The sequence below is a fragment of the Pogonomyrmex barbatus genome, unplaced genomic scaffold (assembly GCF_055798465.1).
Source record: "Pogonomyrmex barbatus isolate J1 unplaced genomic scaffold, ASM5579846v1 scaffold8, whole genome shotgun sequence".
In the NCBI taxonomy this organism is placed as follows: Eukaryota; Metazoa; Arthropoda; class Insecta; order Hymenoptera; family Formicidae; genus Pogonomyrmex; species Pogonomyrmex barbatus.
In genome coordinates, this window is record NW_028297182.1 from 1997656 (window position 1) to 2025152 (window position 27497).

The window sequence follows — 27497 nt, forward strand, 5'->3', positions numbered from 1 at the left end:
AAATTTATTATACATAATTATACGCACAAAACATTTGTGGGGTTACACGACAATTTGGAGTTACACGAAATTGGCTTAAATAATCAACGCGGTTATTTTCTCTGATTAATAAGAATTGCTATAATAGTCTCTGTAAAATATCATCCTATTTCTTTGTTAAGAGTAAAATGTAGAGATTAATAATAATAATAATAATACGACTACAATAATCTGCTTGCGATATGGAACAATATGCACAAAACGATTTTTTTATATAAATAAATTGAAAGAAAATTTCTGTAAAAATTTATATAACGTGATTTAACAAGGATATTACAGTTAAAAATTCATATAAATTCAAAAGGATTATTCGTAGCTTCTTCATATGCGCATCAAGAAAAAGAGAGAAATCCGTCAGTTTACAGATTATTCAAATTGCTTCCCCGTCTGCGTGAGGTTGCTCGTCGGCATGTCGGCGAGCATCGATACTCTCGGTTGCGCGCGATTCTAAACCTCGAATTTATCCCGCCCCCGCCGGTATTCCGCCGGGCGTCCCACCACCGCCACCATCGCCATCACCATCTCCGCGGGATTCTTTAATAATTGAGGTCTAGCCGGCAGAATATAAGGAGAGGGATATTTGTTCTCTCCACTTAAAATCGAACCGCCTCGCATTCCCATATTACGCGGCTTTCGTGCCGCTTTTCGCGTCCCGCGTACCCCCCTCGTTCCCCTCGAGATGGAATACCTTCGTAGCGTGTGCGCGCCGCCTACGCCGCACACGCACACGCATACACGCGCGCGCGCGCACGCGAGTGCGCGAGGGCGCGAGGGCGAGATGTACGTATGTACAACGATACGAAACGAGAGAGAGAGAGAGAGAGAGAGAGAGAGAGAGAGAGAGAGAGAGAGAGAGAGAGTGTGTGAGAGAGAGAGGGGGGGGGAAGGGAGAGGAGAAGAGCGCTCACGCACACGGGCCCGCGGCCTACACAGATTAAACTCACGCACAGTCCGGCCCCGGGGGCGGCGTGCCAGCCGACTAATGAGAGAGACGAGCGACCGCGATGATAAAGTCTCCAGCTCTGGCCCGTTCCATACTAACGCCCGAATCGTTTCCGTCGACCGCTACGAGAAGGGGCCCTTGCTCCTTCTTCAGGGGCACCGACAGTGTTTTCGTGCAGAGCGAATTTAACCCCCTTAAGGACTCAGTCTTGAACGAGTCACTGCACTCCGCAACAATGATAGAGGAGAGGATAGACGGTATGAGAAAAAGAAAGAGGTAATCATAATAATGTTTCAAAATTGCAGAAGAAATTGCATGTTTTCAATCATGTGCCATATATTAAAATTTATATATTTTGAAATTTACATGATTTCTAAGATTTCTAAGAAAAATGTATGATCAAAAGTAATAATTGATGGAAAAATATTTTAACTATTTTTAAATATCTCTAATCTCACGAATCTAAGATTTAAATCGAAAATTGGGCTGTATTTGAATTTATATGAGAACTTGTTTAAAATTTATATTATTGCTGTTCATTAAAAATTGCAATTATAAAATTAGCCTCGCTAATTTGTTAATATTCGATTCTATAAATGGCTCATTTATTTTCTCAATTTGTTTCGTAAATTACAATCATGTAATGTCACATAGATATTAAAGTATCCTTTAAAATCCTTTATTTTGCACAACTGAGAAAGTCACGATCAAACGAAATGTATTGTATTGTTTATGAGAGTGCTCTTCTGACAGCGTAGGTAGAATGTGGATAGAATGCATCGGGAAATCAATGCGGTCAAAGAAGCCCCACGGTGTGTTTGCTATTTGCAATAACCCAGTTTGTCCATTGGCCGAAGTTTATAGCCGTAACATGTTACGGAGACAAAGAGATCCACGATAGCGGAAATTAGAAACGAGAAAGTACTATTTCTGATAGTAGGCTAATGGCTCGCGTTATAGTTAAAAGCTATCTGTAAACGTTCTATCTATTCCGCTATTTTCTAACAATGCCTATTGAATTTTGACAAAGAAACAAATTTTATTCTTGCGATTAGCATTGCAATCACGTCGCGATTGCGAACGAAAATAATTCTAAATCAATGTATGAATAAAAAATCATTCTACATTAACGTAACGAAATAAAGCGTGAGCGTTCTTAATGCGTGACCACTAAATCATCGCTAAGATCCGTTTGAAAAAGTAAACAAGAAAGAAGGAGGGTAAATTATGGCATTTAGCGTCGCATCTCGTATTAAAGATAAATTGTCCGCCGGCCGCGTGATAAATTCGAAATAACCGCGCGCGAGACGGCACCGCGCGTGTGTCACGCGAGATACGCGAGAGAGCGGCACGTTAATCGATATATATCAATCCGCGTTCCGTTCGTTCCTAAATTCCGATCCGGCGGGGAACAGTCGGGAGCGTGTTCGCGCGGTGGGTGCACGGCCGTGCGTACCCTCTTACCCTTCCCCCTCCCTTTCTATCCAATAACGGACCGAACCAATGTTTTATCGCGAATTATAAGAGCCGACGGGTACGCCGCGGTTGGGCGCGCGGGTCTCGGCCCGCCCGCTCGTTCGTGTCCGGAACGACGACGTTGGAATTCGCGCGGGGACGGTCAAACGCTACTTGATCACGCCACGCTCTGTCCACGGGCGATACGAACGAGAGATAGAGAAAGAAGAACGGGGAAGGAGGGAGGGCGGGGAAGAGAGAGAGAGAGAGAGAGGGAGAGGGAGAGAGAGAGAGAGTCCTGTTACCACTCGTCTCTCCTCCCGCCCGCGGTGAAATCGGAATTGTCGGAGTATTAACACGCGGTCATTAGCGTGATTATCGGTACGATGCGCGGGGCGAGCGCGCCCGTGGTCGCGACGACGACGCGGACGCCATGTTTCTTTTGTTTCCTTTTCAAACGCTACCGGTCGCGCGCGCCACGCAATCGCGCTGCCGGCTACGACGTCGACGACAACAAGTTCGTCCTGTCCTACGACGCGGGGAAAGGATATCATATGTGCGTGCATGACTGGGACGCAAAAGGTTCGTTTCTGCCGCTGTGTTAGAATCGCCGATGCAAACTCGACGAGAGGCGAAAGCGCGTGACCGCCGTTTCCACGTTCCACTTCGCGGGATAGCGGCTAATTCGAACGTACGTCAGGCTTCGGTATGGCATCGCTGGGAGGGCTGACCGAGTGGACTCACATTATCATTCGAGGTGAGTTGTATTTATTATTTTTTTGGCATTACGCGCACACTCAAGTGGAATCTCGATCACGTTGAGGTTAACCTTCGAGTTCACCGGCGAGGTGAATCAAAATTAACCTCCGTCGATCCGCGGCTATCAAATACCGGGACACATTTTATATTTGATTGTTTTTTATTTTTCTATCTTTGTTCTTTGCATTTGTTATTTTATATGACCAAACTAGTTTTTCCTTCTTGTATGACATTTAATAGCAATTAAGAGTTAATGAAAACAATGGAGTTTTAGAAATTGGAAGGGGTAAATTATTACAAATTTTATAATTTTATCTTATAAACTAACGGTATAACTACGGCAAAAGCAGAAACGTTTCTTTGCGAATTATTTCTGTATTATGATAAAGTTAAATTATATAAAAGTTCTAAAATTTAGAATAAATATATAATTTTGTTTAGAGAAAATTGAATCTTTGCGGATTTATTATAAATTAATCGCTTTGTGGCGTTGTGATTTCTATAAATTTATACCGCATTATATCACCGTGTATATTGCATTTATTACAATTTTATACTTATACAAATTATGATACTATATTATGTAATTTTATAAGAATCATTATTATTTACAATAATTTTACTTAAATACTAGAGAGTATTTACGTTCACATAGTTGCAAATCGTTGTATCATGCAATTGCTGCAACAAGTGACGCGAAGATTTTCGACGGCATAAACGTGCAAATGCCGCTTCTCCCGGAGCCGTCACGAGATAAATCTGCGATAAAAAGTCGTCATCGATATTCCGCTTGCGGCCGGGCGCACAAGCTTTGACCCTCTTATAAAAGTACGGCGGGGACTTCAAAGGGCCTCGCGCACCGTTCGCGGATTCAAAGTAGCAAGAAATCACATTTCAAAAAGACCTCACAAAGTCCAGACGTTAGGTAAGCCGGCAATTTGCATGTTATTACCGCGAGGCGTTTGTACTCCTGGGCTGAGGGATAGCGAGGGCGGGGGTGGAGAAGCGGGATGGGAAAGACGGAGGGGGCGTTTTTACCTCGCGCGCGCGGGAGACTTGTTTATTGTAATTACGAAAGTTTGGGCTCCCGGCTCGCCCTCGCCGCGCGCGCGCGCGCGCATTTCTTTGTCCCCGCTACCCTTCGCGGACTTCGCGAAACGAAGTTTCGGAAGAATAAGAAAGTAGAGTTGACGGAGAGCGCGCCGGGAAATGGACGTTTGAATAAATACCGATTACCGCGCGCGCGCGCGCTTCTCTCTCGTAGCGGTAAATATTTATTCGCCACTGCGGTGCAGCGAAGATAGAAAAAGAAAAAAAAGGAAGAAAAATCGTCCCAAAGCAAACGCGATTCTTCGTCGTCGCGTCGCCTGACAATTCGGCCCGCGGCAGACTCTCGCGCTATATATTTCGAGGACGACGCGACCCGCAATGGGAGACGAGTGGATTGACGTAACAATACGGCGAATTACCGTGAGGCGTATTACGCGAGGTGTAATCCCGTCGATGCGTGTCGGAAGACGAGAAGAGAGGACGTTTGAAAGGATCCACGAATTTGCCACGCGTTTGAGTCAACAAGCGCCAACGTTGCGGTTAAGGATAGGCGAGTGGAGGATGCGGGGGTTACACAATGATGATCTCGAGTTTATGTGCGGACGTGTTTATAGAAAAATCAACTCGCGATCCTCACGTTTTCGGGACAAGAATGGTCTTGGCACCTGACAGCCCGGAGCATTCGCAATGTGAAAGGATACTCGGGGGAGAGAGAGGGAGGGGAAAGAGGGAGGGGAATGGGGATACGTGTCCCGTTTACGATCCCCGCAATCAATAGAGGATCGATTCGGGGTATATCCTTTTACATCGGGGGTTTGTGGATCACCGGGGATTTGATCGGACATCCTATTGATCGCTCGTTCTTTTTACCGAAGCACTTCAGCATATAGAAGGATTCACTATCAAGCCGAGGATTGAGAACGTCCCTTCGATCAAAGCACCGTTTGTCTGCGATGATATAGATCAGTAGTGTTTTTGAGAAATTGCTCTTTTGTCCATATTTACCTTTTTATCTTCCAGATATTTTTTATCACGCACGCATTTCGAGTGTTATGTTATTAAATTAATATCATGATATAAAAAAAATATCTATTTGGTTCGTATACAAACTACATTAACATAACATTTTATGACTGTAAATTTCGAAGATTACCGCACATTAATGAGAAAACATTGCGCATCGTAAACAAATATACGGTGTGTAAATATACGGTCTATAAATTGAAAGCAACGAGGAAGTTATTATCGAATTTGGATGTACACGCAAGGATACGTCAATAATACGTCGTAATTTAGCAGTTATAGATATATCGGTCTTCTCGCGACAGGCGCAAACCACTTAGGTGTAGTCGAAGTTAGGCCACCGCCTCGAATTATTAGGTAATTAGGCTAAGATGGTTCTGGTGACCATCCCGATGATGGAGAGGCACGGTATATGCACGACTACCTACCGATGGATAAACACATGGGCAGATTACACGGCGCTCTTGGCTCTCGCATAGATATATGCAATTTAACTAGTAATTTCGAACTTACACCGGCTTAACTTCGGGAGTAATGACGTAGTAGTTAAATTGCATCACATGAGCGAGTTGCGGCGTTATAACGTCACGTCCCCTAAAACAAAGTAGATTAGAGTGGATTTCTTGAGAAATATTTCCCATGATAGGTTGACTATTGCTCTAAGAAATACCATTCTTCTCTCTAAAATTAGATAGATAGATAGATAGATAGATAGAGAGAGAGAGAGAGAGAGAGAGAGAGAGAGAGAGAGAGAGAGAGAGAGAGAGAGAGAGAGAGAGAGAGAGAGTAATGCAAGAGATTATATTAAATTATTAAAAATATCCTATAGAATATCAAAGTGCTATTATAATATATCCCATAGAGAGAGTTTATTTGAAATCTTTATCTCTACTTTACTCGTTAATAATATATATATATGTATATAACATAAAATAATTACAAAAATTAAATATATTAAATATCTTAAAAATATAAATGTCACAAAAGGTTGAAAATAAAGATGTTATTATTACTATCAGTTAAATATAAATAATAAAGGGAAAAATTAATATTTGTGAGCACACATTATCCGCTGAAGCTATAATTTCTGCTTTAGATTATTTTCCTGTTCGAAAAATATAAAGAGATGTCGAAAAGTATAATAATTCTTTATACTTTTTTAATATTTCCATTTTTAAGATCTACAATCTAAAAAAAAGAGAACACGAAACTGACTGAAAATGCAGAATTCTATCGTATATTTGGTAATCATGTAACAACATTTGTTTTATAATTTCTATGAGAGAGAGAGAGAGAGAGAGAGAGAGAGAGAGAGAGAAAAGAGACAAATATCGTTTGCTTTTTATCATACTAAAGAAACCAAGCGATCGTCGCGACAAAGAATGGCGAGTGAACTCCGCCTCTTCTAATCGTTACCGCGAAGCACAACCAAGGAGGCGGTGATCCGCGCTATTCCCCATCTGTACGCGAATCGCAATTGCGCTCGGGATACCGTGCCGGTATCGTGTGGCACGAGTGACGACTCGTACCACGCGACTCCACTCGACTTGACCCCACTCGACCTCACCACTCGATCCGAGTACTCGACTCGAGTCGAATCGGCGGGTCTCGTTAATTGTGCAACGCGGCCCTCGTTTGCCGATCTCGCTTCTCTCGCCCCTTTCGCTCCACGGGCGATTCACGAACGGCCCGCCGATGAATACCGACGGGGATCGCATCAGGTTGTTCCAGGGCGCTAATATAACACCGGCGCTTCTTCTTCTTCCTCCTTCCCGATCGAGTCACGATTTAACATAGGCGTGGTGCGCAGCGCTTTCCAGTAAGAAGATGGACGGTTTGACCTCTCTCGTAACTTAACGTAGACTCCGATCGGCTCGCTCCACGATCGAGAGCCACGAAGAGCGGCGATTCGCCGTCATTCGCCCGTGAAATCGTTTCTTGTGTCGCCGATCGGTGCTTAACCCTTAAGCTGCGGGCGATGCTTTTAACGCATTAACCATTCGCGTACGATACATACCGGATCGGAGATACCAGATATTAACGCACAAACGAATTAACAATTTACTATAATTATTAGCACAAAATTTATAATTTGTTTCAATATAACGATAAAACGTTTTATTTGTCGTCAAGTGTCGCGAAAAAAAAAAGTGTACAAAAAAAGTGTATTAATTTCCTCGCGGAAATATATTTTGATATTACACCTTGTGGAAAAAAACGATTAATTTAAATAATAATAGTTGATTCAAATTTGCATTTGATCGCTTGAGTGGTCAGTCGCGAGCACACACAAATGGATCGGCGAGCGACATGGCGCCCAAGGGCACCGCATTGAGGACCGCGCGTTGCATTAAATGCATCATGACATTCGTGGTCCCGACTGAAGAGAATTACATCGAAATGAATCTGGCATACACGCGACGCTAATATACACTGCTATTTATTGGAAATAATCAGTATTTAATGTCGTTAGGCATAGCGCTGCTCGATAATAAACCGCGTTATATTGAGCCTCAGATATTAAAGATGGCTCTCTTGTGTGTGGGGGGGGGGGGCGTGTGCGTGTCGTGTGCGTATACGTGTGTGCATGTGGCCAATTGATCTATATAAGGCTTCTTGAATGTGCAGTACGTTATATATGTACATTTTGTTCTAGAATGATTAAAATTGAGCGACGACGGTAAATTTTCATGGGAATCTCATTGCAATTGCATCTCATCATTGTATTTTCTTATCATTGCGTCTGCGCTTGCATGTTCACTTTGTTTAAATAATTGATCGACTTTCTATTCATTTCGAAAAATATTTGACTATTTCATTGATGTAAAAGAGATTTTTGTATTTACAGCATCTAATAATTCGTATTTTGTATTTTTATTATTTCGAATAATATGGATAAAATATAAACATGTAAAAAAATAAAATTAGAAGAATGAGAAGCAATTGATTGACGTAAATTTCTGAATATCTTTTAATGAAAAAAATACGTGAGAAATTTCGGATCGTTCAAAAACTGCGGAAAATTCTGAGAGATTTCTCGTCTGTCGTGAGAAAATATCGACCGGCTTCGTACACGAAAACACACTTTCCAAATGGCTGCATTCCAATCTAAAATCAGCGACGCTCGTCACTCGCACGCCCACCCCTTCGCCGCGCGTAGGTAGCAAACGAGCTTAACGTAGGATACGAGACCAAACATCGCAGGGAAAAGCGAGAGAAAAAAAGAAGAAGGAAAAGAGTAGCCGACTCTAAAAGGCGAAGGGGAGAAGAAAGAAGAGGGCGTAATAACGTCGGCGTGAAAACTCGCCGAAATCTCCGGGGGGGAAAAACAGAAGCTGCGTCTTGGATACGCTCGTAGGAATCTCTCTTTCCCGCTTCCACTCTCTTCTTCTGCTTCTCCTCTTCCTCCTCCTCCTCCTTCTCCTCCTTCTTCTTCTTCTTCACCTCCGCCAACCTCTTGGTCCTCCTGCGCCGCTCCCGTTTTCTCCTTGACGGGGGCAAAAGCACGAGTGGGACGGGCACGAGGAGTCGGGGTAGCGACGACAGGGACGTACGAAGAAAGGGGCTGCAGCGTGGTAGCTCACAGCTCGCTGTGCACACAACAGCGTGGTGGGGATAACAGGGGTAGGGGGAGTGAAGGGATGGACTGGCGTACGGTAGTGGCAGCATACCCAAGGAGCAACCGTGGGAGGGAGGAAACGAGGGGGCATCGATCGGTCATGCGCAGATTCGCTGGGTGCCCGTCATCGTTTCTGCCGCCTGTGTATGTCGCGCGCGAATGTATCCGTGGATCGCGCGACGCTGCCGGGAAAGATATAGCAGGGATGCGGTAACATCTCGTACAATCATAAGCATTGCAGACGTATTCACGGTATCCAACCGAGTCCGCGCACCGACGACTCCGGGTGGCTCCGTCCCTTCTTTTATCCGGAAAAGGGGGAGGGAGAGGTTCTCCCTCACACTTCTTCATGGTTTACGTACGTATCCGCCACCCGATATACACGCCGGTACGAGGACTTTTCAAGCAGATTCAAATTCTCTGCGGACAAATTATGCGGATCTCGGAAGATAACCAAAGAACGAGAACAATTCGGAAAGCGGAAAAAAAATATTACTATTCTAGATATTTATCAAAATGAAAGTAAAGAAGAAAGGTTTTATAAATTGGGAAGTTCTTGCTTTTTCACTTTTCACTTTTCTTCTCTTTCTTTTATCAAGTATTATAAATATCTCTTAATTTGGGTACTAGATCAGATTTAGGTACAAAAATCGGACTAACTCTCTAATATTTGTGTGAATTTCGTTTTTGTAATAAAAAAAAATTTATAGAGAACTTCGCTAAAAATACACCTTTAAGAATTCTCTTAAGTATTTTCAACGTTTTATTAATTTAAGAAAATTTTAAATTTTGTTGTATGTTTATTTGAATTTGTTTAATTTTGGACAATTGATATTAAATAGCTTATTCTGTTTAATATTCGAATTTTACATTTATAATTGTTGTATTATTTAATATCGTTCAATAATGTTTTATTTTTAATAAGTTTGCCATTTTGATAGTGTTAATAATCTTTCATCTTATTTTGTAAATTCTAGCAAATTTAATATTAGCCATTATGTTGATGATTCATTTATCAATTTTGTTGGATTACTAACATTAACATATGTATATTTTTTAAACAAATTTATTAAAAATAAAATTTATTTGAAATTTATTAAAAATAAAAATTTTCTTTTTAATAAAAACAACAAATAAAAATTAATAATTAATCTTCATTGCTTTTCAATATGTATAAAACTTCTTACATGTTCTTATATGTTTCAGAAATGTCCTTTTCAAGCATTTTTTCAAATATTTCTGAAACATATAAAAACAATTTTAAATTTACACACACACACACACACACACACACACACACACACACACACACACACACACATCTTGTAATATATTATAAAAGAAAATTTTTTTTATTTCCTTACTGAGAGATTAAAAATTATCAAGATTCTAATATGTTAAGCTTCGTGCTTAAAGATAGATTGAAATTTTCTGAAGAGATTCAAAGATAGATTTGAGATGAAAGTACATTTCCGGTTTGTTCATTCGGGGGTTAACTGACATCTCGTTTCGTCTGTCGTCCTTGTCTATCCAAATTCGCGGTCATCGTCGCTAATTCACTCATCGACATGTCTCTCTTGTTAAATCTACGCTACTCACTCGCTGAGAGTAAGCAACCCCGACGCGGCTCAACCCGCGTAAGTTACGTCGCGATACGTCGCGTTGGGTCGCGTCGCGCTCAGGGTTAGGGTTAGGTTAGCCCGTCGTCATCCCTCTCCGGCTCCGGCACAGGCAGGTATATAGAACAGGGCCGCGCAGGGTCCGTCGTGTGACTGTAGGCGGAGGCACCACACCCCCGCGGGGGCAGGCGATAGTACCGCGCCGCGGGTGGTGGCGGAGGCGCATCGTCGCCGCGGCAGGGGTGGCGTACGGGGCGGACGGGTGGCGGTTTGGAGGGGTGGAGGGGCGCCGCGGCGCCTCTCTCGCCTGGAGCGCAGTGCGACGTCGCGACGCGCCACGTGCGGTGGGCTAATATACATCGGGACACACGGCACGAGATACGGAAAACGCAACGTAACGGAAACCGAACGTAACGCGACGCGACGCGACGCGACGCGACCGGAAGTTATCTCCGGTACTTCCTTGTTCTCTCATTCGCTTTTGTACATTTTCTCGCGTGACGCGCGTCCTCGAAATCGTCGTTATCGTGTTCACCGCGTCGCGAGAATTTTGCGTCGATCCGCCTGCCATCTTCGCCGAGTAACTCCACCGAATAACTCCAAGGTGCGATCAAGTACACGTCCAGCGGTCCAGTACTTAAGAAAGAGAGAGAGAGAGAGAGAGAGGGAGGGGGGAGGGAGAAAGAGGGGAAGAAAAAACATAGAGAAAGAGAGAAGAGAGGAAAACGTAAACCGTCCGCGAGTGCGTGGACCGACCGAGCGGGGGTGGAGAGGGGGTAAGAAAAAGAAAGATCACAGAAGGGACGAGAAGGAAGGGAGCAGCCTGCTGATAGAAACGCGAGAGAGAGAGAGAGAGAGAGAGAGAGAGGAAAGGAAGGGGCGGGAAAGAGAGAAAGAAAGAGAGGGATGGTCCGACCGCATTTCGAATTAGCCTCCGATAATCCGCTTGCGGATTAAGTTACGAGGCACACGTATGCGTACGTGCGCGCACGGATCTCGTTCGCGGGGCTCACGGCGGATATATCACGGGAATGTATTTTCATGTTTTTGTCCAAGTCTGACGCGAAAACGCGAGTTTTGCCCGGTGGCCATCGCCGATGTCGTCGCCGCTGTCCGTCCGTCGGTGATTCGCCGCGAGATCGAGACGAGGAGGTGAGTTTGCGTTGTGTCTCCGAGAGTCGTGTCGCGGTTCGACTTTAACTTTCGTCCCAGCGAGTGTGGGCTCGAGTGCGCTTCGGAAAGTAATGACGAAAAACGCACGTAGAAATCTCGTGTCTCTTGCGCGAGTGAACGTTGTGCGAAATGCGACGCGGTGACCTTGGACTGATTCTTTTAAACGCGTGAAATTGTCGGAGCGATCGTGAAGCCAAAACAATTGCCGGAAGGTTTTGACAATAGTTGTCGTGTGGTAATAAAGTCACCTAAATGAGTGCATTCTGTGATCAATTGTTTGTATATCAAACGATTTATCAAGATTTAGGCATTTTAGGAAATACGTATCACAATAAGCGTCGGAATTGTCGAATCGAAATAACGTTAAAGAGGAAAAAGAATTTTTTTTCTGTGTATACATGCGAGGTGTCACGTATTTGGAATTACATAAAAAAGCGATTTCGATTTTTGAAAACGATTAATAAAATTTCTTTTGTTTAAAAATGTGGCGCATACAGCGTTACAAACATTACGCTTTGTTTTTGAACATTTCTGCCGTAAATTTAAGTGTGTGTACGTGTGTGAATCTTTAAAAATACAAAAATTGTAACCGTTCAATAAACCGTTCAAAAATGGGGAGAATGAAAAGAGATATTAGAAATATTATTTTTACTACGATGTGATAAAGTAGTGTCTGATTACGATAGATTTCTCAGTTTAATAACAAAGTTTTTAATAACTTTTTGTATATGTTCCGCGTTTATTATTACAAGAAAGAATGTATGTATGTATGTATGTATGTATGTATGTATGTATGTATGTATGTATGTATGTATATATGTACGTATGTATGTATATGTATGCTTTCTTCATTAACAAAAATAAATAGAAGCGGAAATGTAAAAGAAATTTTCTTTAAGATTTGAAGGGTATCTTATGTAACTCGTGATTTTCGAAAAAAAAAAAAAAACAAACAATTTATTTAGTTCAAAATGTCGCAAATATTCGTGTTCGATTGTGCATAGGAAGGACAAATGATATTCATGAGAGGTGTATGGCGTAATGTAAAGTTAATAGTTTTGATTGTAAACGTCTGATTTAATTTGAATTTGCCTCTACAAGAGAATGGAACGAAAGACGGATATAATAATAAACAACACAGAGGGCGGCAATTTGTTGGTTAAATTGGCTCATTCGTTTCAGAACTTTGTAACGGTAAATGATAAAGTCAATGGTGTCACCGATATTTGATCATCGTTTGATTTAAAGGCGATTGTAGAGAGAAGAAGGGGGAAGGGTAATACTCAGCATCGCATCGTGAAGTTAAAAATACGTTATATTTTCTACGTTTAAATATAATAATGATATTCTTTGATTCGTACAAATTTGCATAAATCACGGATAAATTGAAGGATGTGCAACGTTATTATATTATGTTTTAAGCGAAAACCAGATGTAATAGCGTTCAATAGCTCTTCATGAATATAATGTCGATGAGAGAGGGAGAGAGAGAGAGAGAGAGAGAAAGATAGAGAGAGGTTTCAGTAATAAGTTATTTTCTGAAATTTCGCTATCATTATTGACAAGATTTATCAAGCGATTGAAACATCGTTCATTCAAATACACAAATTTTTCCGTCCAATATAAATCCTTTTATATAATTGAATATATAATTGAATATAGTTGTGTTTTTTTATTAGCTTACATATTTTTTATTTATTTCTACATTCGAATTGAAGCGATACGGTTTTTATTGCATTTAAAATCGAGACTGTTCGCAGATTATTGTTATTTTATTTATTAATTGCCAAATTTTATGTAATACTTTATCCTTGCGTTAGGCAAGCGTTGTTATTCACTTAAATTTACACACACACAGTAAAATAAATCTTGAAAATATTGTTGTAGTAAGCTTTTCAAGATTCACTGTAAGTTGATGTTGAGCATTTCCGAAGTGTCTGATTGTACTTTTAAATATCTTGGGAACTCTTGATATTTATATACACGTAGATATTTTGTAGCGATCAAGAAAGAAGTTAGGGGTGTAATCTTCGCTTGTCGAGTATCTTATGGTATCCACTCGTTTTGTGAAAGTGTTTGCAATTAAAAAGCGGTCGTGCCATCTTGGGGAGCCGTATTTAACTTTGCTTAACTAAGTTCCCGATCCGTTGACGCGACGCCCCAGGGATTCCGGCCGACGAAAGTAATTCGCATTTTTGTTACTCACCGCAGTAAATTTTCGCCAAATCTTACTTGATATTCCCGCCTCCTCGACGCATGGTTTGCATGGAAAAAAACGAGTCGTACGAAAGTTTTCTGTGAGAAACATAATTTTGATGCGCATAGATTTATTAAAGCTAAAGAGAGAGAGCTAAAATCAGTCATTTAGTTCTCAAACTTGCGATGATCTTTTGTAATTAAAACATAACTGGCAGTAAGTGAACGAAATTTTAATATAAAAAGGAAATGAATTACTGCATTTGTTTTATAGTTACTTTCGAGCATAGGTAAACGATTATTTCGATCGGTGGATTATGATGATTTTTTTTTTCTTACTTTCGGTTTTATCTTTGAATAAACTCGTCTCCGTCATATTTGAGATATTTTTTATTCTATTTAATATTTTATTAGAGTTATCTAAACGCTTCAACGATTTTTTTTTTTTTTTTTTCAGTACAGCTTGCCTCTTTACGGAGCTGCCGACGGAAGATGCCGCCTGCCGATCATCTCGGAACGTGAGTGACAAGCTGGATATTGGTAGCGTGCCGATCGGCGAGGAGTTCCCGGGTACCCCACAAATTTTTCAATCACGGAGGACACTAACAACAACATGTCTTACCTCGCTCTGGACTCCAATGCCTGGCAGGTAAGTGTTATATCTGTCATGCCGACTTTATACATTGGCTTTCACGCTGGAATGAACAGCGACGTTTAGTCGAATTGCGATTCTGAGGCTTAGAAATAACTATAGAAATAAATAACTGTTAAATCTTTTTTTTTTTTTTTTTTTACGTACAATCAGCGAATAGGGATTAACTGGGGAACGGGAATTTCTGTCACTTTTGAGTATCACTCTATCGGCGCGATATCAAATTACAAAATTTATGAATCTGCAAGTATCTTCGATTAACAGAATTATTCTGTACGATATATTTTTTTTATGAAAATGTTTTTCTGTTTATAAACTAAATTATTTCTCCACTATTTCTCAGATAGACACGTGCTTAATTCACATAGTCAAGAAACGCTAAACGCTTAAGATGACATGATTCTAAATTTTGAAGAAAGAAAAATTCTTCAATCATAATATTTTTATAACGGCAAAGTAAACGTTCTGTGTATTTTGTATTAAATGAAGAGATGGAAGACGTGGAAAAAATTTATATTTTAAAGCAGATATTACATACAGGATTTATAAATCGATTCCGAAGGGCGATATTACGAATTCGTAAGATATCTTCTGACGTAATTGAATTTTAGCTTGAGGCGCGAAAGAGCATTATTTAGAATATCTTCCGCAGTCGTTTTAATGTGACTGTAAGAATTACCGGAATGTATGTATATATATATATATATATATATATATATATATATATATATATATCCGTGTAATTTACGCGACAGAGAGCGGCGCGGATGGAAATATTGAATTTGAAGCTCGCGTTACCTTAGCCGAGGTATCAAGACACGTCGTCGCAGTAAACACATTATCCTCGTGAATATATCCTGGATATCCAGGAGCTCCCTGTTGCTGTATGTGACATGAATATTTATACGCGGCAGAGATAGCTACCGTGCCGCATGAACGTTTCATTCTCCGCGGAAGCTGCGCTCTCTCATTATTTTATTATTCGAATATGTAATTTCTAACGACGCGTATCTGCGGTACGAAAACTGTTTAACTGAAAAATTCGTTCGATTGGCGAGCATCGATAAATGGTTACGCTTTGTATCCGCGTCCGTGTGCTCAGTGACAACGAAACAAAAATCGAAATCGCCATCCTTTCGCAATTGAAAAATTCACCAAGTTATCGTACGTATTTGATAGAAATTATTACGTAATGTATTAATCGCGCGACAAACGCGCGCTCCGCGCGCGAGGACGGCCCGATTTTGCGGGAAAATGTCCATGTAAAGGTATGTCCATTCTGCCAATTGTCGTCGTGTCTCGCGCCATTCCTTCTGGATTATCGGATATAACGTATTAACATGTAATATCGCGTTTACCAGTCGATCGGATGCTTCCCGCATATCTCAGCCACTCTCCGCCTCGATCACTTCCGCGTGTACGACCGGGAGGTAAAACGCTGGCCGCGCGCCGCCGCCAGCGAGGCGAGGCTAAACGGGCCTTATTTACCGCGAGGCGTTTCTGATAATCGTAGATCACCGAGGACAGATCAATCTTCTTCCGCGATCGCACGGCGATCGGCGTGGGCCCACCCTATTCATAAACCAGCCAACCAGACGTCAGATACGGATCGCGGGAGAGATGCCTGCACTTCCTCTCCCCCCCCCCTCCCCTCGTCTATCCCTCCCCGCCGGCTAATTCTCCCCTCGTAGACGCGCGGTCATTACCGACGCAAATTAGCGACGACCGATCCACGTCCCGGTCCCGCCGTTTTCGCATGCGATGCGTGGAACGAGTTTGCGCGATTACGCGCGCGCGTACCGCGCCGAGGAACGATGCCGTTGGGTTAAGTAATGCGCGCACGCGATCGCGAGGCCCGTACCGTAGGGTAAAAGACGACCCTGAAGTCGGGATGGAGGAGTGGGAGGGGGGTGGGGAGGGGGCCTTACGAGAGTCCCAGTGGTTTACCGCGAGCTACGTCGTTATCTGGATGGGGGACACTCCATAAACGCGAGGCTCTCTCTTATACACAGTACGATAGTTATGCTACTTATTACGAATAAGCGGCGATGACTATCTAGGGATCTAGGGAGCTGTGTAGGAGATAGAATTGTTATTTCATTCGAGAAAACCATTTGAAATAGATTCCTCTACCGTTTGCTGTAATTGCTCGCGGTGCACGACTCGTCGTTCGATTTATTCCCCATTGTTTCGCGCGGCGATTTACTACGCAACGTTTCGATGTTCGAAAACAGATATCTGCTGTGTTGTTTTTCGGAATTTCTTGTCTTTCCGCAAGAGCTCATATATCATAAGCAAGAATAAGAAAGATAAGAAATTAAATATAAAAATTAAGTAGAAATATTGGAAAGCGAAAATTTATTTTCGACCAAAAAAAAAAAAAAGAACACTTTGATTGTGTATTAAAGCACGGTTTCCCATATATTTCTAATTCCCTATTCTTAATTTCCTATATTTAATTTGTTTCTTACTCCTTTCGTTGTGTCTGAGTCTTAAGTCTTTAAAATATCCGTGCGAGGTTGCTCTACAGTCTGATTGCATTATGATAAAATCGAAGTCATTATGTATCCAAGTGTAAACTTCACCGTTTCGCGCGGATGTTGTTATTACGTCTTGGTGGGCCACATATGGCCACGATTGAAGGATCCGACGTTAATCGCCCGTTCGACGACGCAAAAAAGGCTCGTGCGAACAAATGCCGAGAAGACGGAGGTAGGAAAAAAAAGTCTTCAATCGAGTAAAAAAAGCCGACGTATCGTCGCTACGCTTTGGACACGGTATGGCGCGCATCAGTTCTCCCCTTCATGGTGGTCACGGAAATCACATAGTGGAAATGCAGGAAATGTAAGTCCTCGAGCATGGCGGATAGCGGAAACACGTTTAGGTAGTAGCCCCGTATTGAATTATGTTGTTAGCCGAGTTCTCGCTAGCTGCGCCTATGTTGGTCTCTGAAAGGCAATCCCGCAGCGGTCGACTACTAGTTGTTCTCTCTCAACCTTACCTCCCCTAACGCTTTAATTTGTTCCACTGATAACAAGTACCTCGGGTGCTTTCTCGGCCTTCAATTATTTATTCAAATTCTGAGATTGCGTTTAACGTGCCGCTGGGATGTTACATTTTCGATTGGAAATGTAACGGCTACATACATATATATAAAGCCGTACGCGCACTCGCGCGCCTTTCTATACTTCGCGTATTTTATAATACGCGAACGAACTCTGTTACAAATCTCTATCGTTGTTTTGTTGTTTGAAAGTTACACAATTATATTTATATTGTGCTTTTTTAATAAGCAGGCTGTTGTGCAAAAAGCACTGTATTTGTATATGCTTGAGATAATTTGCGTGCCGCAAGAGTGAAAGAACGCAAAATTTTTACGATTGGATTATATTCAATTTTGAGACACGATGCACGGATTAGCGTGGGCAGAGTGTAAAAATATTGTTGAAATAGTGATTTGTACGCGCAACCATCACGCTAGGTCAACAATTATCGGTCAAACAGAGAGAGAGAGAGAGAGAGAGAGAGAGAGAGAGCGCCCATTTCTTTTCTAATAAAAATAATTATTGCGCTGAAAATCAGTTTTGCCGTTTTTTGTTTACACACGGAAATACAGGTTTTGACAAAACAAAATACGTCAAAACGCTGCTTCGTTGGGTCGCGTCGGCGTTCTGTCGTTGTAAAATTGCCGGGCATTGAAAATAGCATCATAGCATCAAAATACGAGGGAATAATAATACACGGCGAATAGGAAGGAAGTCGTCAAAATGCGGGAACGCGATCGGCGGGTGACGAGTATTTGCACATTTTCCAATAAAGTATGATCTGGTCACGTGGCAGAGCCGAGTGGCGAGTTGTGTCTTTGTGGTTGGAATAACAAGGGTGGGACACCCACCATGCAGGAGAGAGTTAATACTTTGCTCTCACGTACCATCTTTGTCGAAGATCGCTCTCATGTCTTTCACGCTTCTCTTCTTCTCTTCGTTCCTCCTCTTTCTCTCTCTCTCTCTCTCTCTCTCTCTCTCTCTCTCTCTCTCTCTCTCTCTCTTTTCTTTTTTCACAAATCTTGTCGTGAATGCGCATTGAAACCACGACGTCGTTTCGTGAACAATGCAATGCTTGGCAATATTTCGTCATATGCACGTGCGAACTTGCATGCGCATTCTGTACCGGATGCAATCCGGTTAAGTGAATGCTATACGATTAAATGAAACATTCATTCTCTGTTTGTACAAGGACTTTATATAAAGTACTGTCTTATGAATATCATTTTTCTTCCATTTATATTTGTGGAAATGGAAGTCGCGCCATAAATTTACGATCAATAACAAAAATATAATTTATAAACGTTACGTTGCAATTATTCTACAATAATATTTTAATTTTTCAATTCGAATTTTTTCAGTTCAATTTTCTAATTTTTCGATTTAGGCAAATCGTGTTCTCTTTTCGAGCATGAGAAGAATATCGATCATAAATTTGCAAGTTAACAATCCTTGGAATATCGATAGATAATTCTTTTGATCAAACGAGTTATGTTTTTTTTTTTTTTCGGAAGCTTCTTTCGATGAAAGAAAAATTTTTGAATTATTGATACTCAAAATCACTCGACTCGTTGATCCCTACGGATAAACGTCACCGGGACGTCACTGACTTAAATTGTCCGAGCTCGTCGCCCCGTGCCACTCGATTTGCCGTACCGAAAGAAAACATTTTTCCGGGGTATCAACGCGCACCAGTTTTGTTCTCGGTGTAACCGAGCGTTACGTTCAATATATTCGAGTTATTTGCCGCTTTATCTCCGCTTAATGCGTGATTCACTATTTTGCATGGCGGGAACAGTTGGTGGCTACATCAAAAACCCACCGGCACTTCAAAGTTCGTAGAATCGAGCGCGGCCTCGTTGAGAGGGGAGAGGGGAGGGGGCGGGGGGGGGAGAGGGTAGAGCTTCGTTTGCGCGACGATGGGGAGGGCGGAAGAAGAAAGGAGAAGAAGGGTGAACGAAAAATAAATGATACCCGAATTAGCGTAATCGCGTGATGGTTTTGCGAGGGAGATATGCGGCGAGGGGGCAACGCGAGGGGGCGAATTGGGGAACGACAAATTGCGTTTCGATTTCATTTCGCGCGGAGATGACCGTCATCGCGGAGAACCAAGAAGTCGTGATTGTAAGAGTTTTTAAAAAAAAAAGAACTAAATCGATAGGTGTGGTCGAAACTATTGTTTATTCGATCAACGAATGAGATTTTTTTTTTTTTCCTCCCGAATAATGTTACGTTTTGTTATTCATTATGTACCCTTGTTGTATATTGTATATAATAATGTCGATATTTAATGTTAATCGCAAATTGACATTATCATCGCGCCGAGGAAACTATATTATTTAGCGTGAAATATGTTTATGATAATATTCTCATTAACATATAGCTGCTATAAAATATTTATCTTGAAAAGTAAAGATTAATCAATAACGCGATTAATGTATTATGTTCAACAAACATGAATTATAGTGTTTGTAATAATAGTGCTCGGATTATAAAATTAGATCTCTCCGAACTTGTGTGTTATATGTGAATTAAAAATTATTTTTTAAACGATTGTTTATACAAATAACATTTTGTGATTTCAAGATAGATTTACGTATAAATCTTTTGCGATTTTTAAGAGGGTTTTGGAAAATAGGCTTGTCGGGAGGAACATTATGTTAATATTTTTAGATCATAAATTGTATAGAATAAGATACAAAAAATAAAATCGGAAGGATGTTTTGCTTTTTTTTAACAACGTTGTTTATCCGTTTGCCAGGTTTCAAAAATTACTAACTTCGAGCCCTGCAAACTCATCATTTGTTCCCGACGATGGAGCACGTAAATAGAGTAGTTATTGACTGGGGCCAAACCTTCGTCTGTCCAAATACACGGAAATCGAAACGCGAGGCGATTGTAGCGGGTAACAGGCCGAGGTTTGCCGCTTTATTATGGCGGCACGAGTTCAATCATGTAAAAGTGTGTATCTAATGCGCTGCAATTACAGTTGGGGCCGCGATGTATGCGTGGGCGACGGAGGAAGGAGAGGGGAGGGAGGGAGGGGGGGAGGGGCAATACCGGCGCTGAATAAAAGACGGTAGCTGTCGGCGAGCAGGACGATGACAAACATCGACGATAGCCCCCTCGGAAATGTTGGTTAACCCACGTGACAATGCTGAGAGCAAGGCCCATTGTCACCCTCGAGTATCGCACAAAAGGCCACGGCACTTTGTTCGTAAGCGTCTACATACCGCGCGTGTCGTACGACACATTTCTGCATGATGCAAACGACACATTCGGCTTTCGCGACGTTTCGCCCTGCAGTTATCGCATTAACGCTTGCGATATCAAGACATTATATGTAACCGCTATTACAAAGAGCAGGTTGTTTACCACCGATCGAAAACGCGTTTCTTTAACGTACGAAATTCTCGGTGATCAGTGAAAATTTATAAAAAAACGAATATTGAGTACGTTATTAGAAATGATATGTTAAAATGGAATTTACTTTAGAGGTGAAACGTAAGTTTATTATTTATAATAAATGAAATATTCCCGTATCTCAATTTTCAGTAATTTTCCTAAGTCGCCGGAAATCTATAAATCTTGATAATACTTGTGAAAATTGTCTTAAATTTTGAAATAACTACAATTCTCAACTGCAACGACGAGAGGAACTTGTGTGCGAAACTTTTGTGTAACAGATATTTGCCATATATATTGAACTTGAAAAATCTAAATAAAATCTCAGCGAAATTCCGGAACAAGCGGGAGGAACGGATACGAAGGGGAATGTGCGAAATAAGAAAATAGGGTAGAAAAAGAGAGAAAGAAGAAAGAGTGACAGCAGGTGCTACGTATCTTCCGCGATAATAATTTTTCTGGACCGTTTTTCATTTGGCATGGCCGTCAGTCGGGACGCTCCATGATCAGTCAGCCGACGTCGGCTTGTGTTTTAGTCCTTAACCCGTTCTGCTTCCAGTAATTAAGACTCGAGTTAAAAAAAAAAAAAGAGAGAGAGAGAGAGAGAGAGAGAGAGAGAGAAAAAGACGGCGGAACCGTGGGTGGTTAGGGGAGATCGAGGCTGGGTTAGATTAGTGGCGAGATGGGGAGGGAAGGGGGAGTTGCGCAGGCAAAGGTAGAGCACTGCCGTGATGACACGCTCCTTTGTTCCGGCCTTTTGCGAAAGACTCCGGAGTAGCGAGTGGCATTTGCGAGCACAAAGAGAAATAATGACTAGTCCGGCGGTTCAACTAATATTTGCGTCTAACTTTTCCCTGAGATTTTTTTTTTTTTCCCCGGACGTAGCGTATGCGGCGCTTCCCTTTGCCGGAGGAGAGAAACGTGCGCCGGTAGACCGGCGCGTTTGTCGGAGAGAAAGACGCGACCGACGCTGCGCCCGTCTCAAATACGGTAGGATATCTCTCGCAGTTGCGGAATAAACCAGTGCTTAAGGTGTCTCCTTTGTCGTCTTACTCGCGCCGTGTAAAAGCGCGCGAGTCCTCGATACTACCGTGTGTGTCGTCCGCACGTTTTTTTCCCAGCTCGGAAGGTAGCGCGGCGCGGCGCGGCGCGTACATAGAGGGATAGGTACGCGATAGTTCGTGCAACAAAGGACTTCTCTATTTTTTTTTTTTTTTTTTTTTTTTAAACGTTAAATATAGACAGTTTTCTCGGCGACGTCGTCGTTATCATATTTCGCACACACACACAGTTTTTCGATATTGTTAAACGTGAATTACACATCTCGTGCGCGTCTGAATATTTTGATCAAATTCACTTTACGAGAGAGCGATATTAATTTGCATAATGGATGGCTGTTGAATATATTATATTTCATTATATTTTGCACATTATTTCATTTTATTTTTCACGTTTATTGGAATATTAAGCACGGCACTGGGAGGGGAGAGGGGCGCGTATTTTTATATAGCCGAGTATTTCTTCTTCGGCATATACATGTGGCTATTCGGAGGTTAAATATTTTAACGATATATTCCATCACTGGGATTTTCATTAGATCTACTGTTTCGCATTTATTGCTTACCATCGATTGCAATTTATTGGAAGTGCGCCGGCCGTTGTTATCTGCCCTTTAGTACAAATAAAATTGCGAAATGCCGCAGTATTTTTTATTACAGTTTAGTTTTCATCAACATCATTTTACATAAAAAAAGCAACATACATATATCCTCACTTTTTTATTTCTCTCCTACATATGTTTTTTTTCAATAGTTGCGAATTGCATTTAAACCTTAATATTCATATATAAATGGGCACATATGTAAAGACATTAATTTTTATTATTTTAATAATACGCCTCTTCGAGTGAATATTAACACGTACTTACACAAAGATATCTTATAGATTAATTACCTCACACTTTCTCCACCGAGACCTCGTCGGAAGATGTGTACGAGATCGCAAATTACTTTCGCAATCCCTCGAACAACCCGAGCGATTCGACCGCTCTTGTAGATAAAAATTCGCGAGCAATGCGTTAACGGGAGGGTGGCCGTCGAATTCGCCCTGTATGTAGTCTAGTGGCCCTGGTCTTTCGAGGGTGGCGATGGTGGTGATGGTGGTGGTGGTGGCGGTGGTGGTGGGCTGGTCACGTTGGTGGTGGTAGTGGTGAAATCGAGTTAGCCAAATTAACCATGAAATAGACTCCCTCCCTAGTGTCTGTCTATCTCGTCAGCCGCTCGTGTCGTTCGCATCGTTCCAGGACCACTAACCAAAGCTAACCAGTCCCGTAGGCCCTTTTAGGGCCACTGCACACAAAATTGAACCTTTGCCTCCAAAGGAAACGCGACCATCGCTGAACGCGGGAAAACCCCGCCGTTTCTAAAGTGTACAAAGTACGTCGAAAAAAAGTTTTCCGACGTTATAACAACATTTGGCGATATCACATTTAATCGAATGCTCGCGTATTGTTTAATTAATTATTTAGACTTTGACTTATACATTATACTGCTTGCGTTTGATCGATTAAAGTTTGAGGTTATTTACTTGAACAAGCAGAATTAATGGATATATATATATAAAGTATATAACAGAAATATAGACAAATATTTGTATTGCATGTAAAGTATAGTTAATAGTAAAATATGTCGTCATATATGTTATTACATTATATAATTATAATTATATACCATAATACATAATACAATTATAATTATATAAACGTTATAAATATATAATTATATAAACGTTACTATTCACTCTCGCGAAATGTACATTACTCTCAGTCAGTTTGCGATGATTTATTAATCCTGTGTTATAATGCATACAAAATTCTGTTTTATCGCATAACCGACATAATTTCGATAAAAGCCTCGTTATTACGTTAAATGTATACTTACGATATAAATTGGCACCATTCATATATCTATAATAGAATAGAACATTAGATTCATCATTTTGTCTGATGTCTTTTGTGTGATGTTATTTGGTGATCGTAATAACGTGCGATTTTTTTTTTTGGTCTCGTTTAAGAGAGCGTTCATTATCTTTCGATTATAAAAAAATAATTTTGTTTCCCGTTGTGCACGCGTGTTAATCGCGCAAGAACGAAAAATGTGCCATGTGCCGTATCGTTCGTTCATTCTCGAGCGAATTCCACCTACAGCATGCGAGATTCGAGGCGAGCGTCTCCCGGCTGTGATTCATGAGTACGATGATCCCATTGACAAATAAGAAAGACGCGGGTCGGCCTTTTTCTCATTAGCGGCACTTTGAACTAACCCGCCCACGTTATGACAAACTAGATTAATTTTCTGTCCAAAAGGTACCGCCTTCGCGATCGTTTGTTACGAAATTTCAACTGTCAGCCTGTTACTTTATCGCGGGTCCGCAACGCGTTTCAGAAATTGGCATTTAATTCGCCACGTTTGAGGAACATCATTACGATTGGCGGGGGAGGGGGGGGGGGGGGCGGGGCACGAGGACTCCGCTGTACTAATTCGACGTACCTCGCACATACAATTCTCGGATAGATATAAAAAAGCATAAATATTAAAATGACATCGACACAATGTTATTTGATAAAAGGGAAAAAGGAAATATATATATATATATATATATATATATATATATATATATATATATATAATACGAGTGCATGCCTGACTTGTTAATTCAATGTAATTTAATTAAAGCAAAAAATTTACATTATAAAATAAATTTGATCATTAAATATAATATAATATAATGTAATGTAACATAATATAAAGCCACCAAAGCCGCCAAACCGCGGTCGGTGGTTAAAAATTTCTCGAACGCGATATGATATATTTTGCACACAGGCGATGGATGCACCCGTCGACTCGCAACGCTGTAAAACCCTGGAACGCAGACGCACGACGTTTTCATTGTAAAAATCGGGATACCAGTTAAAAATATTCAAAGGAGGGAGCGATGGCCGAAGAGGGGTTTATAACTCACGTCAGGCAGGTAATTAGCCGCTTTTGCCCAGCTGTAATGGACCCGCTAAGGCACTAAGCGAGACCCTTAACTTATTTAAATGAACCGGTAACCCATGTCCATGTCCAACGTGAGCCAGACACGAGGCAATATAGAAAAACCATTTATAAGGGCACTATTCCAGATGCCTAAGCAACTTCTTTTCCTTTTGCTATACTTTGGACTCCGCAACCATCAGACCAACTATTTTTTTATCCCGACAGGTTACATACTAACGTGAACGCACAATGATCTCTGTTTCGCGATTATTACGATATCGCATGAAATTTTTCAATGTGTGAGAGAAATATGAGTAATTGTATTACATATGTACATAGATATATCGCGAATTACATCGACGCCTATGCGTTTTTCAATATTTATATTCTGCGAATTGATTATTCGCAGAATTGAATATATTGGTTGAAATAAAAAATATATATTTTTTCATGTTTACTTTATTAAGGATTAATTTGTTAATGTATCTCTATTTAGGGGAGGATAATAATTATTGGGATACAGAACATTATATTACTTTTTTTGTTATTTTTTTCTAAATAGTTAACCTTTATATATTATTTCATTTATTATTTCAAATTGATTTTTGAGATATATCGCGAATCAAAAATAAAATGATCGTCATCATCGAGATTTTTTTTTTTCTGGAATCACCGTATCGAGACGTCGACTTTAACTGTCAAAAGAACATTGATTTGTTTTCGACGGAATTTAGGGGCGCGTCCAAAGGGCGAATATTGATTTTATGTTCGGCTGTAAAAGTGTGATTTGAATTTTGATTGCGGGCTGGGAGAGATCGCGTAACAGGATAGTGCACGCTTTGCCAGACGCACAAGGGCCCTTCAAACGGCGCTTACTCGACTAGAAAATTGAAGGAATATACGTTTTCAAGTGACGAACATCATGGACCTTCTGTCCGACGCGTGCGGACGTCGGTATTCCTTCGGATTTTTTTCAGTGTCATTTCATGAGTAGTGGAGTTATCTATTGCTGTGTCCTGAAAATGTCTTTAATTTCTACTTGTACATCTCTTAGATTTTGCAAATTTTATTGCAATACAAAAATTTCTAACGCGAATTGATCTTAAAGAAGAATTCTAGAATTCTAATTTAGCTTATTATATTATTTATTTGTAAATAGAAATAAAATCACACATTATATTAATAAATTTTGAGGGGAAAAAAAATATAATATATCTTATTTTTCTATTCTTTCTGATTTTACACGTTCATATGAAATTCATTTAATTGATTTTGTTTATTATCATTTTGTTTGCTTGTTTCGATGATCGTTGCATAGAAAGTAGAAGCCATCTGCATCGCTGCAGTCTCGCTGCAAAAAATAAAAAAAAGAAGAGGTACCGTTACAACGTAGGGTTACTCCTAGGCGAATCGTTTTAGTTCGATTACGATCTTCGGCGCAGCATAATTCGATAATGATACGAGGGCACTGATTTTATCATAAAAGCATGCTAATTCCGCTTTTCGTAACCCGAGATCACTATAATTTGCGCGAGCGTAAAAATAGGTATTAAAATATCATCATAGACCGTTTCCGAGTATCAAGAAGACAGAACGGTCCTTTTGATTGTCAACTCACACTTTGTAATGATAATGACGGTCGCATCTTTATCTTCTTGGTCTCCATATCGCTTCCATCCTTGATTATTATGAGAACGTAATGAATGTTTTCTAACATTTTGTCTCATTTTCATAGCAGAGCATTACGACGATGAATCTGAAATTTATAAAATTTATGAGATGCCATACGTCACTGCCAGTTAGGGCGTTTTAAGTTGAGTAGATCCTTTCTTAATTCTCAGGTTTATAAATCTATTACGTTTGAATTCTAATTGAACATTATACATAATTCCAAATAATAATTGGGAAAACTATTGGATGGACAATTAGTCCTCTAATCTTTCCCGCGATAAACATTTAATGAATGTTTAGTTATCCTCGTGATATTCAAATCAAACCATATTATTTTCAGTCTTAGTTTATTAGAATCCGAAATCGATAAGAGATACGTAAAATAAACAATAGACAAACCGCGACACTTGAAGCAAGTGGAATGCTTCGCATCGTTCGACAGAAGACAAGATTCGAACTCGGTCGTTACTGCGCAACTCCGTCGCACAGTATGTATTAGCATCCTGGCAAATCCTGGCAAATAAACACGCGGCTCATCCGCAGGCTCATCATTTAACCCGACGACACCGTTTCACGTTTGTGCGCCATGCCAGGCGTCTCGATGCAATATTGTTAAACAAACTCATAACGTGGACAAACTAGCTGTTAATGTGGGTATCGGTGGGTTGATCCGTGTACACCCATCTAAATATTCTCCCGGACACCTTCCCTTCCTCCCTTAACCCCCCACTCGGACCTCAGCCCTTTCTCTCGCCACGTCGCCCTGCACTTTCTCCGTCTTCCTTCCGGCAAAAGCGCCGCTCTGTCCTTCT

The 27497-nt window shown here is 40.9% G+C and overlaps 1 protein-coding gene across 10 annotated transcripts in view; it reads left to right on the forward strand.

Moving 5' to 3' along the window:
• Positions 1 to 2695: 2695 nt before the first annotated feature.
• The window catches only part of TfAP-2 (transcription factor AP-2), a 215358-nt gene continuing 190556 nt past the window's right edge, over positions 2696 to 27497 (forward strand). For 2 of the 10 annotated variants that reach the window (XM_089084287.1, XM_089084286.1), the window contains exons 1-2: positions 11263 to 11659; positions 14334 to 14525. Coding sequence is in view for 1 of the 10 variants with exons in the window: in XM_089084295.1 (XP_088940421.1) it covers positions 14490 to 14525 (36 nt within the window). In the remaining 9 variants the exon portion in view is untranslated. Of the gene's footprint in view, positions 3195 to 8871; positions 9247 to 10805; positions 11112 to 11262; positions 11660 to 11703; positions 11916 to 13713; positions 13863 to 14333; positions 14526 to 27497 lie in introns of those variants that run through there. The other 8 variants (XM_089084290.1, XM_089084292.1, XM_089084288.1 and 5 more) reach the window with 8 other exon arrangements.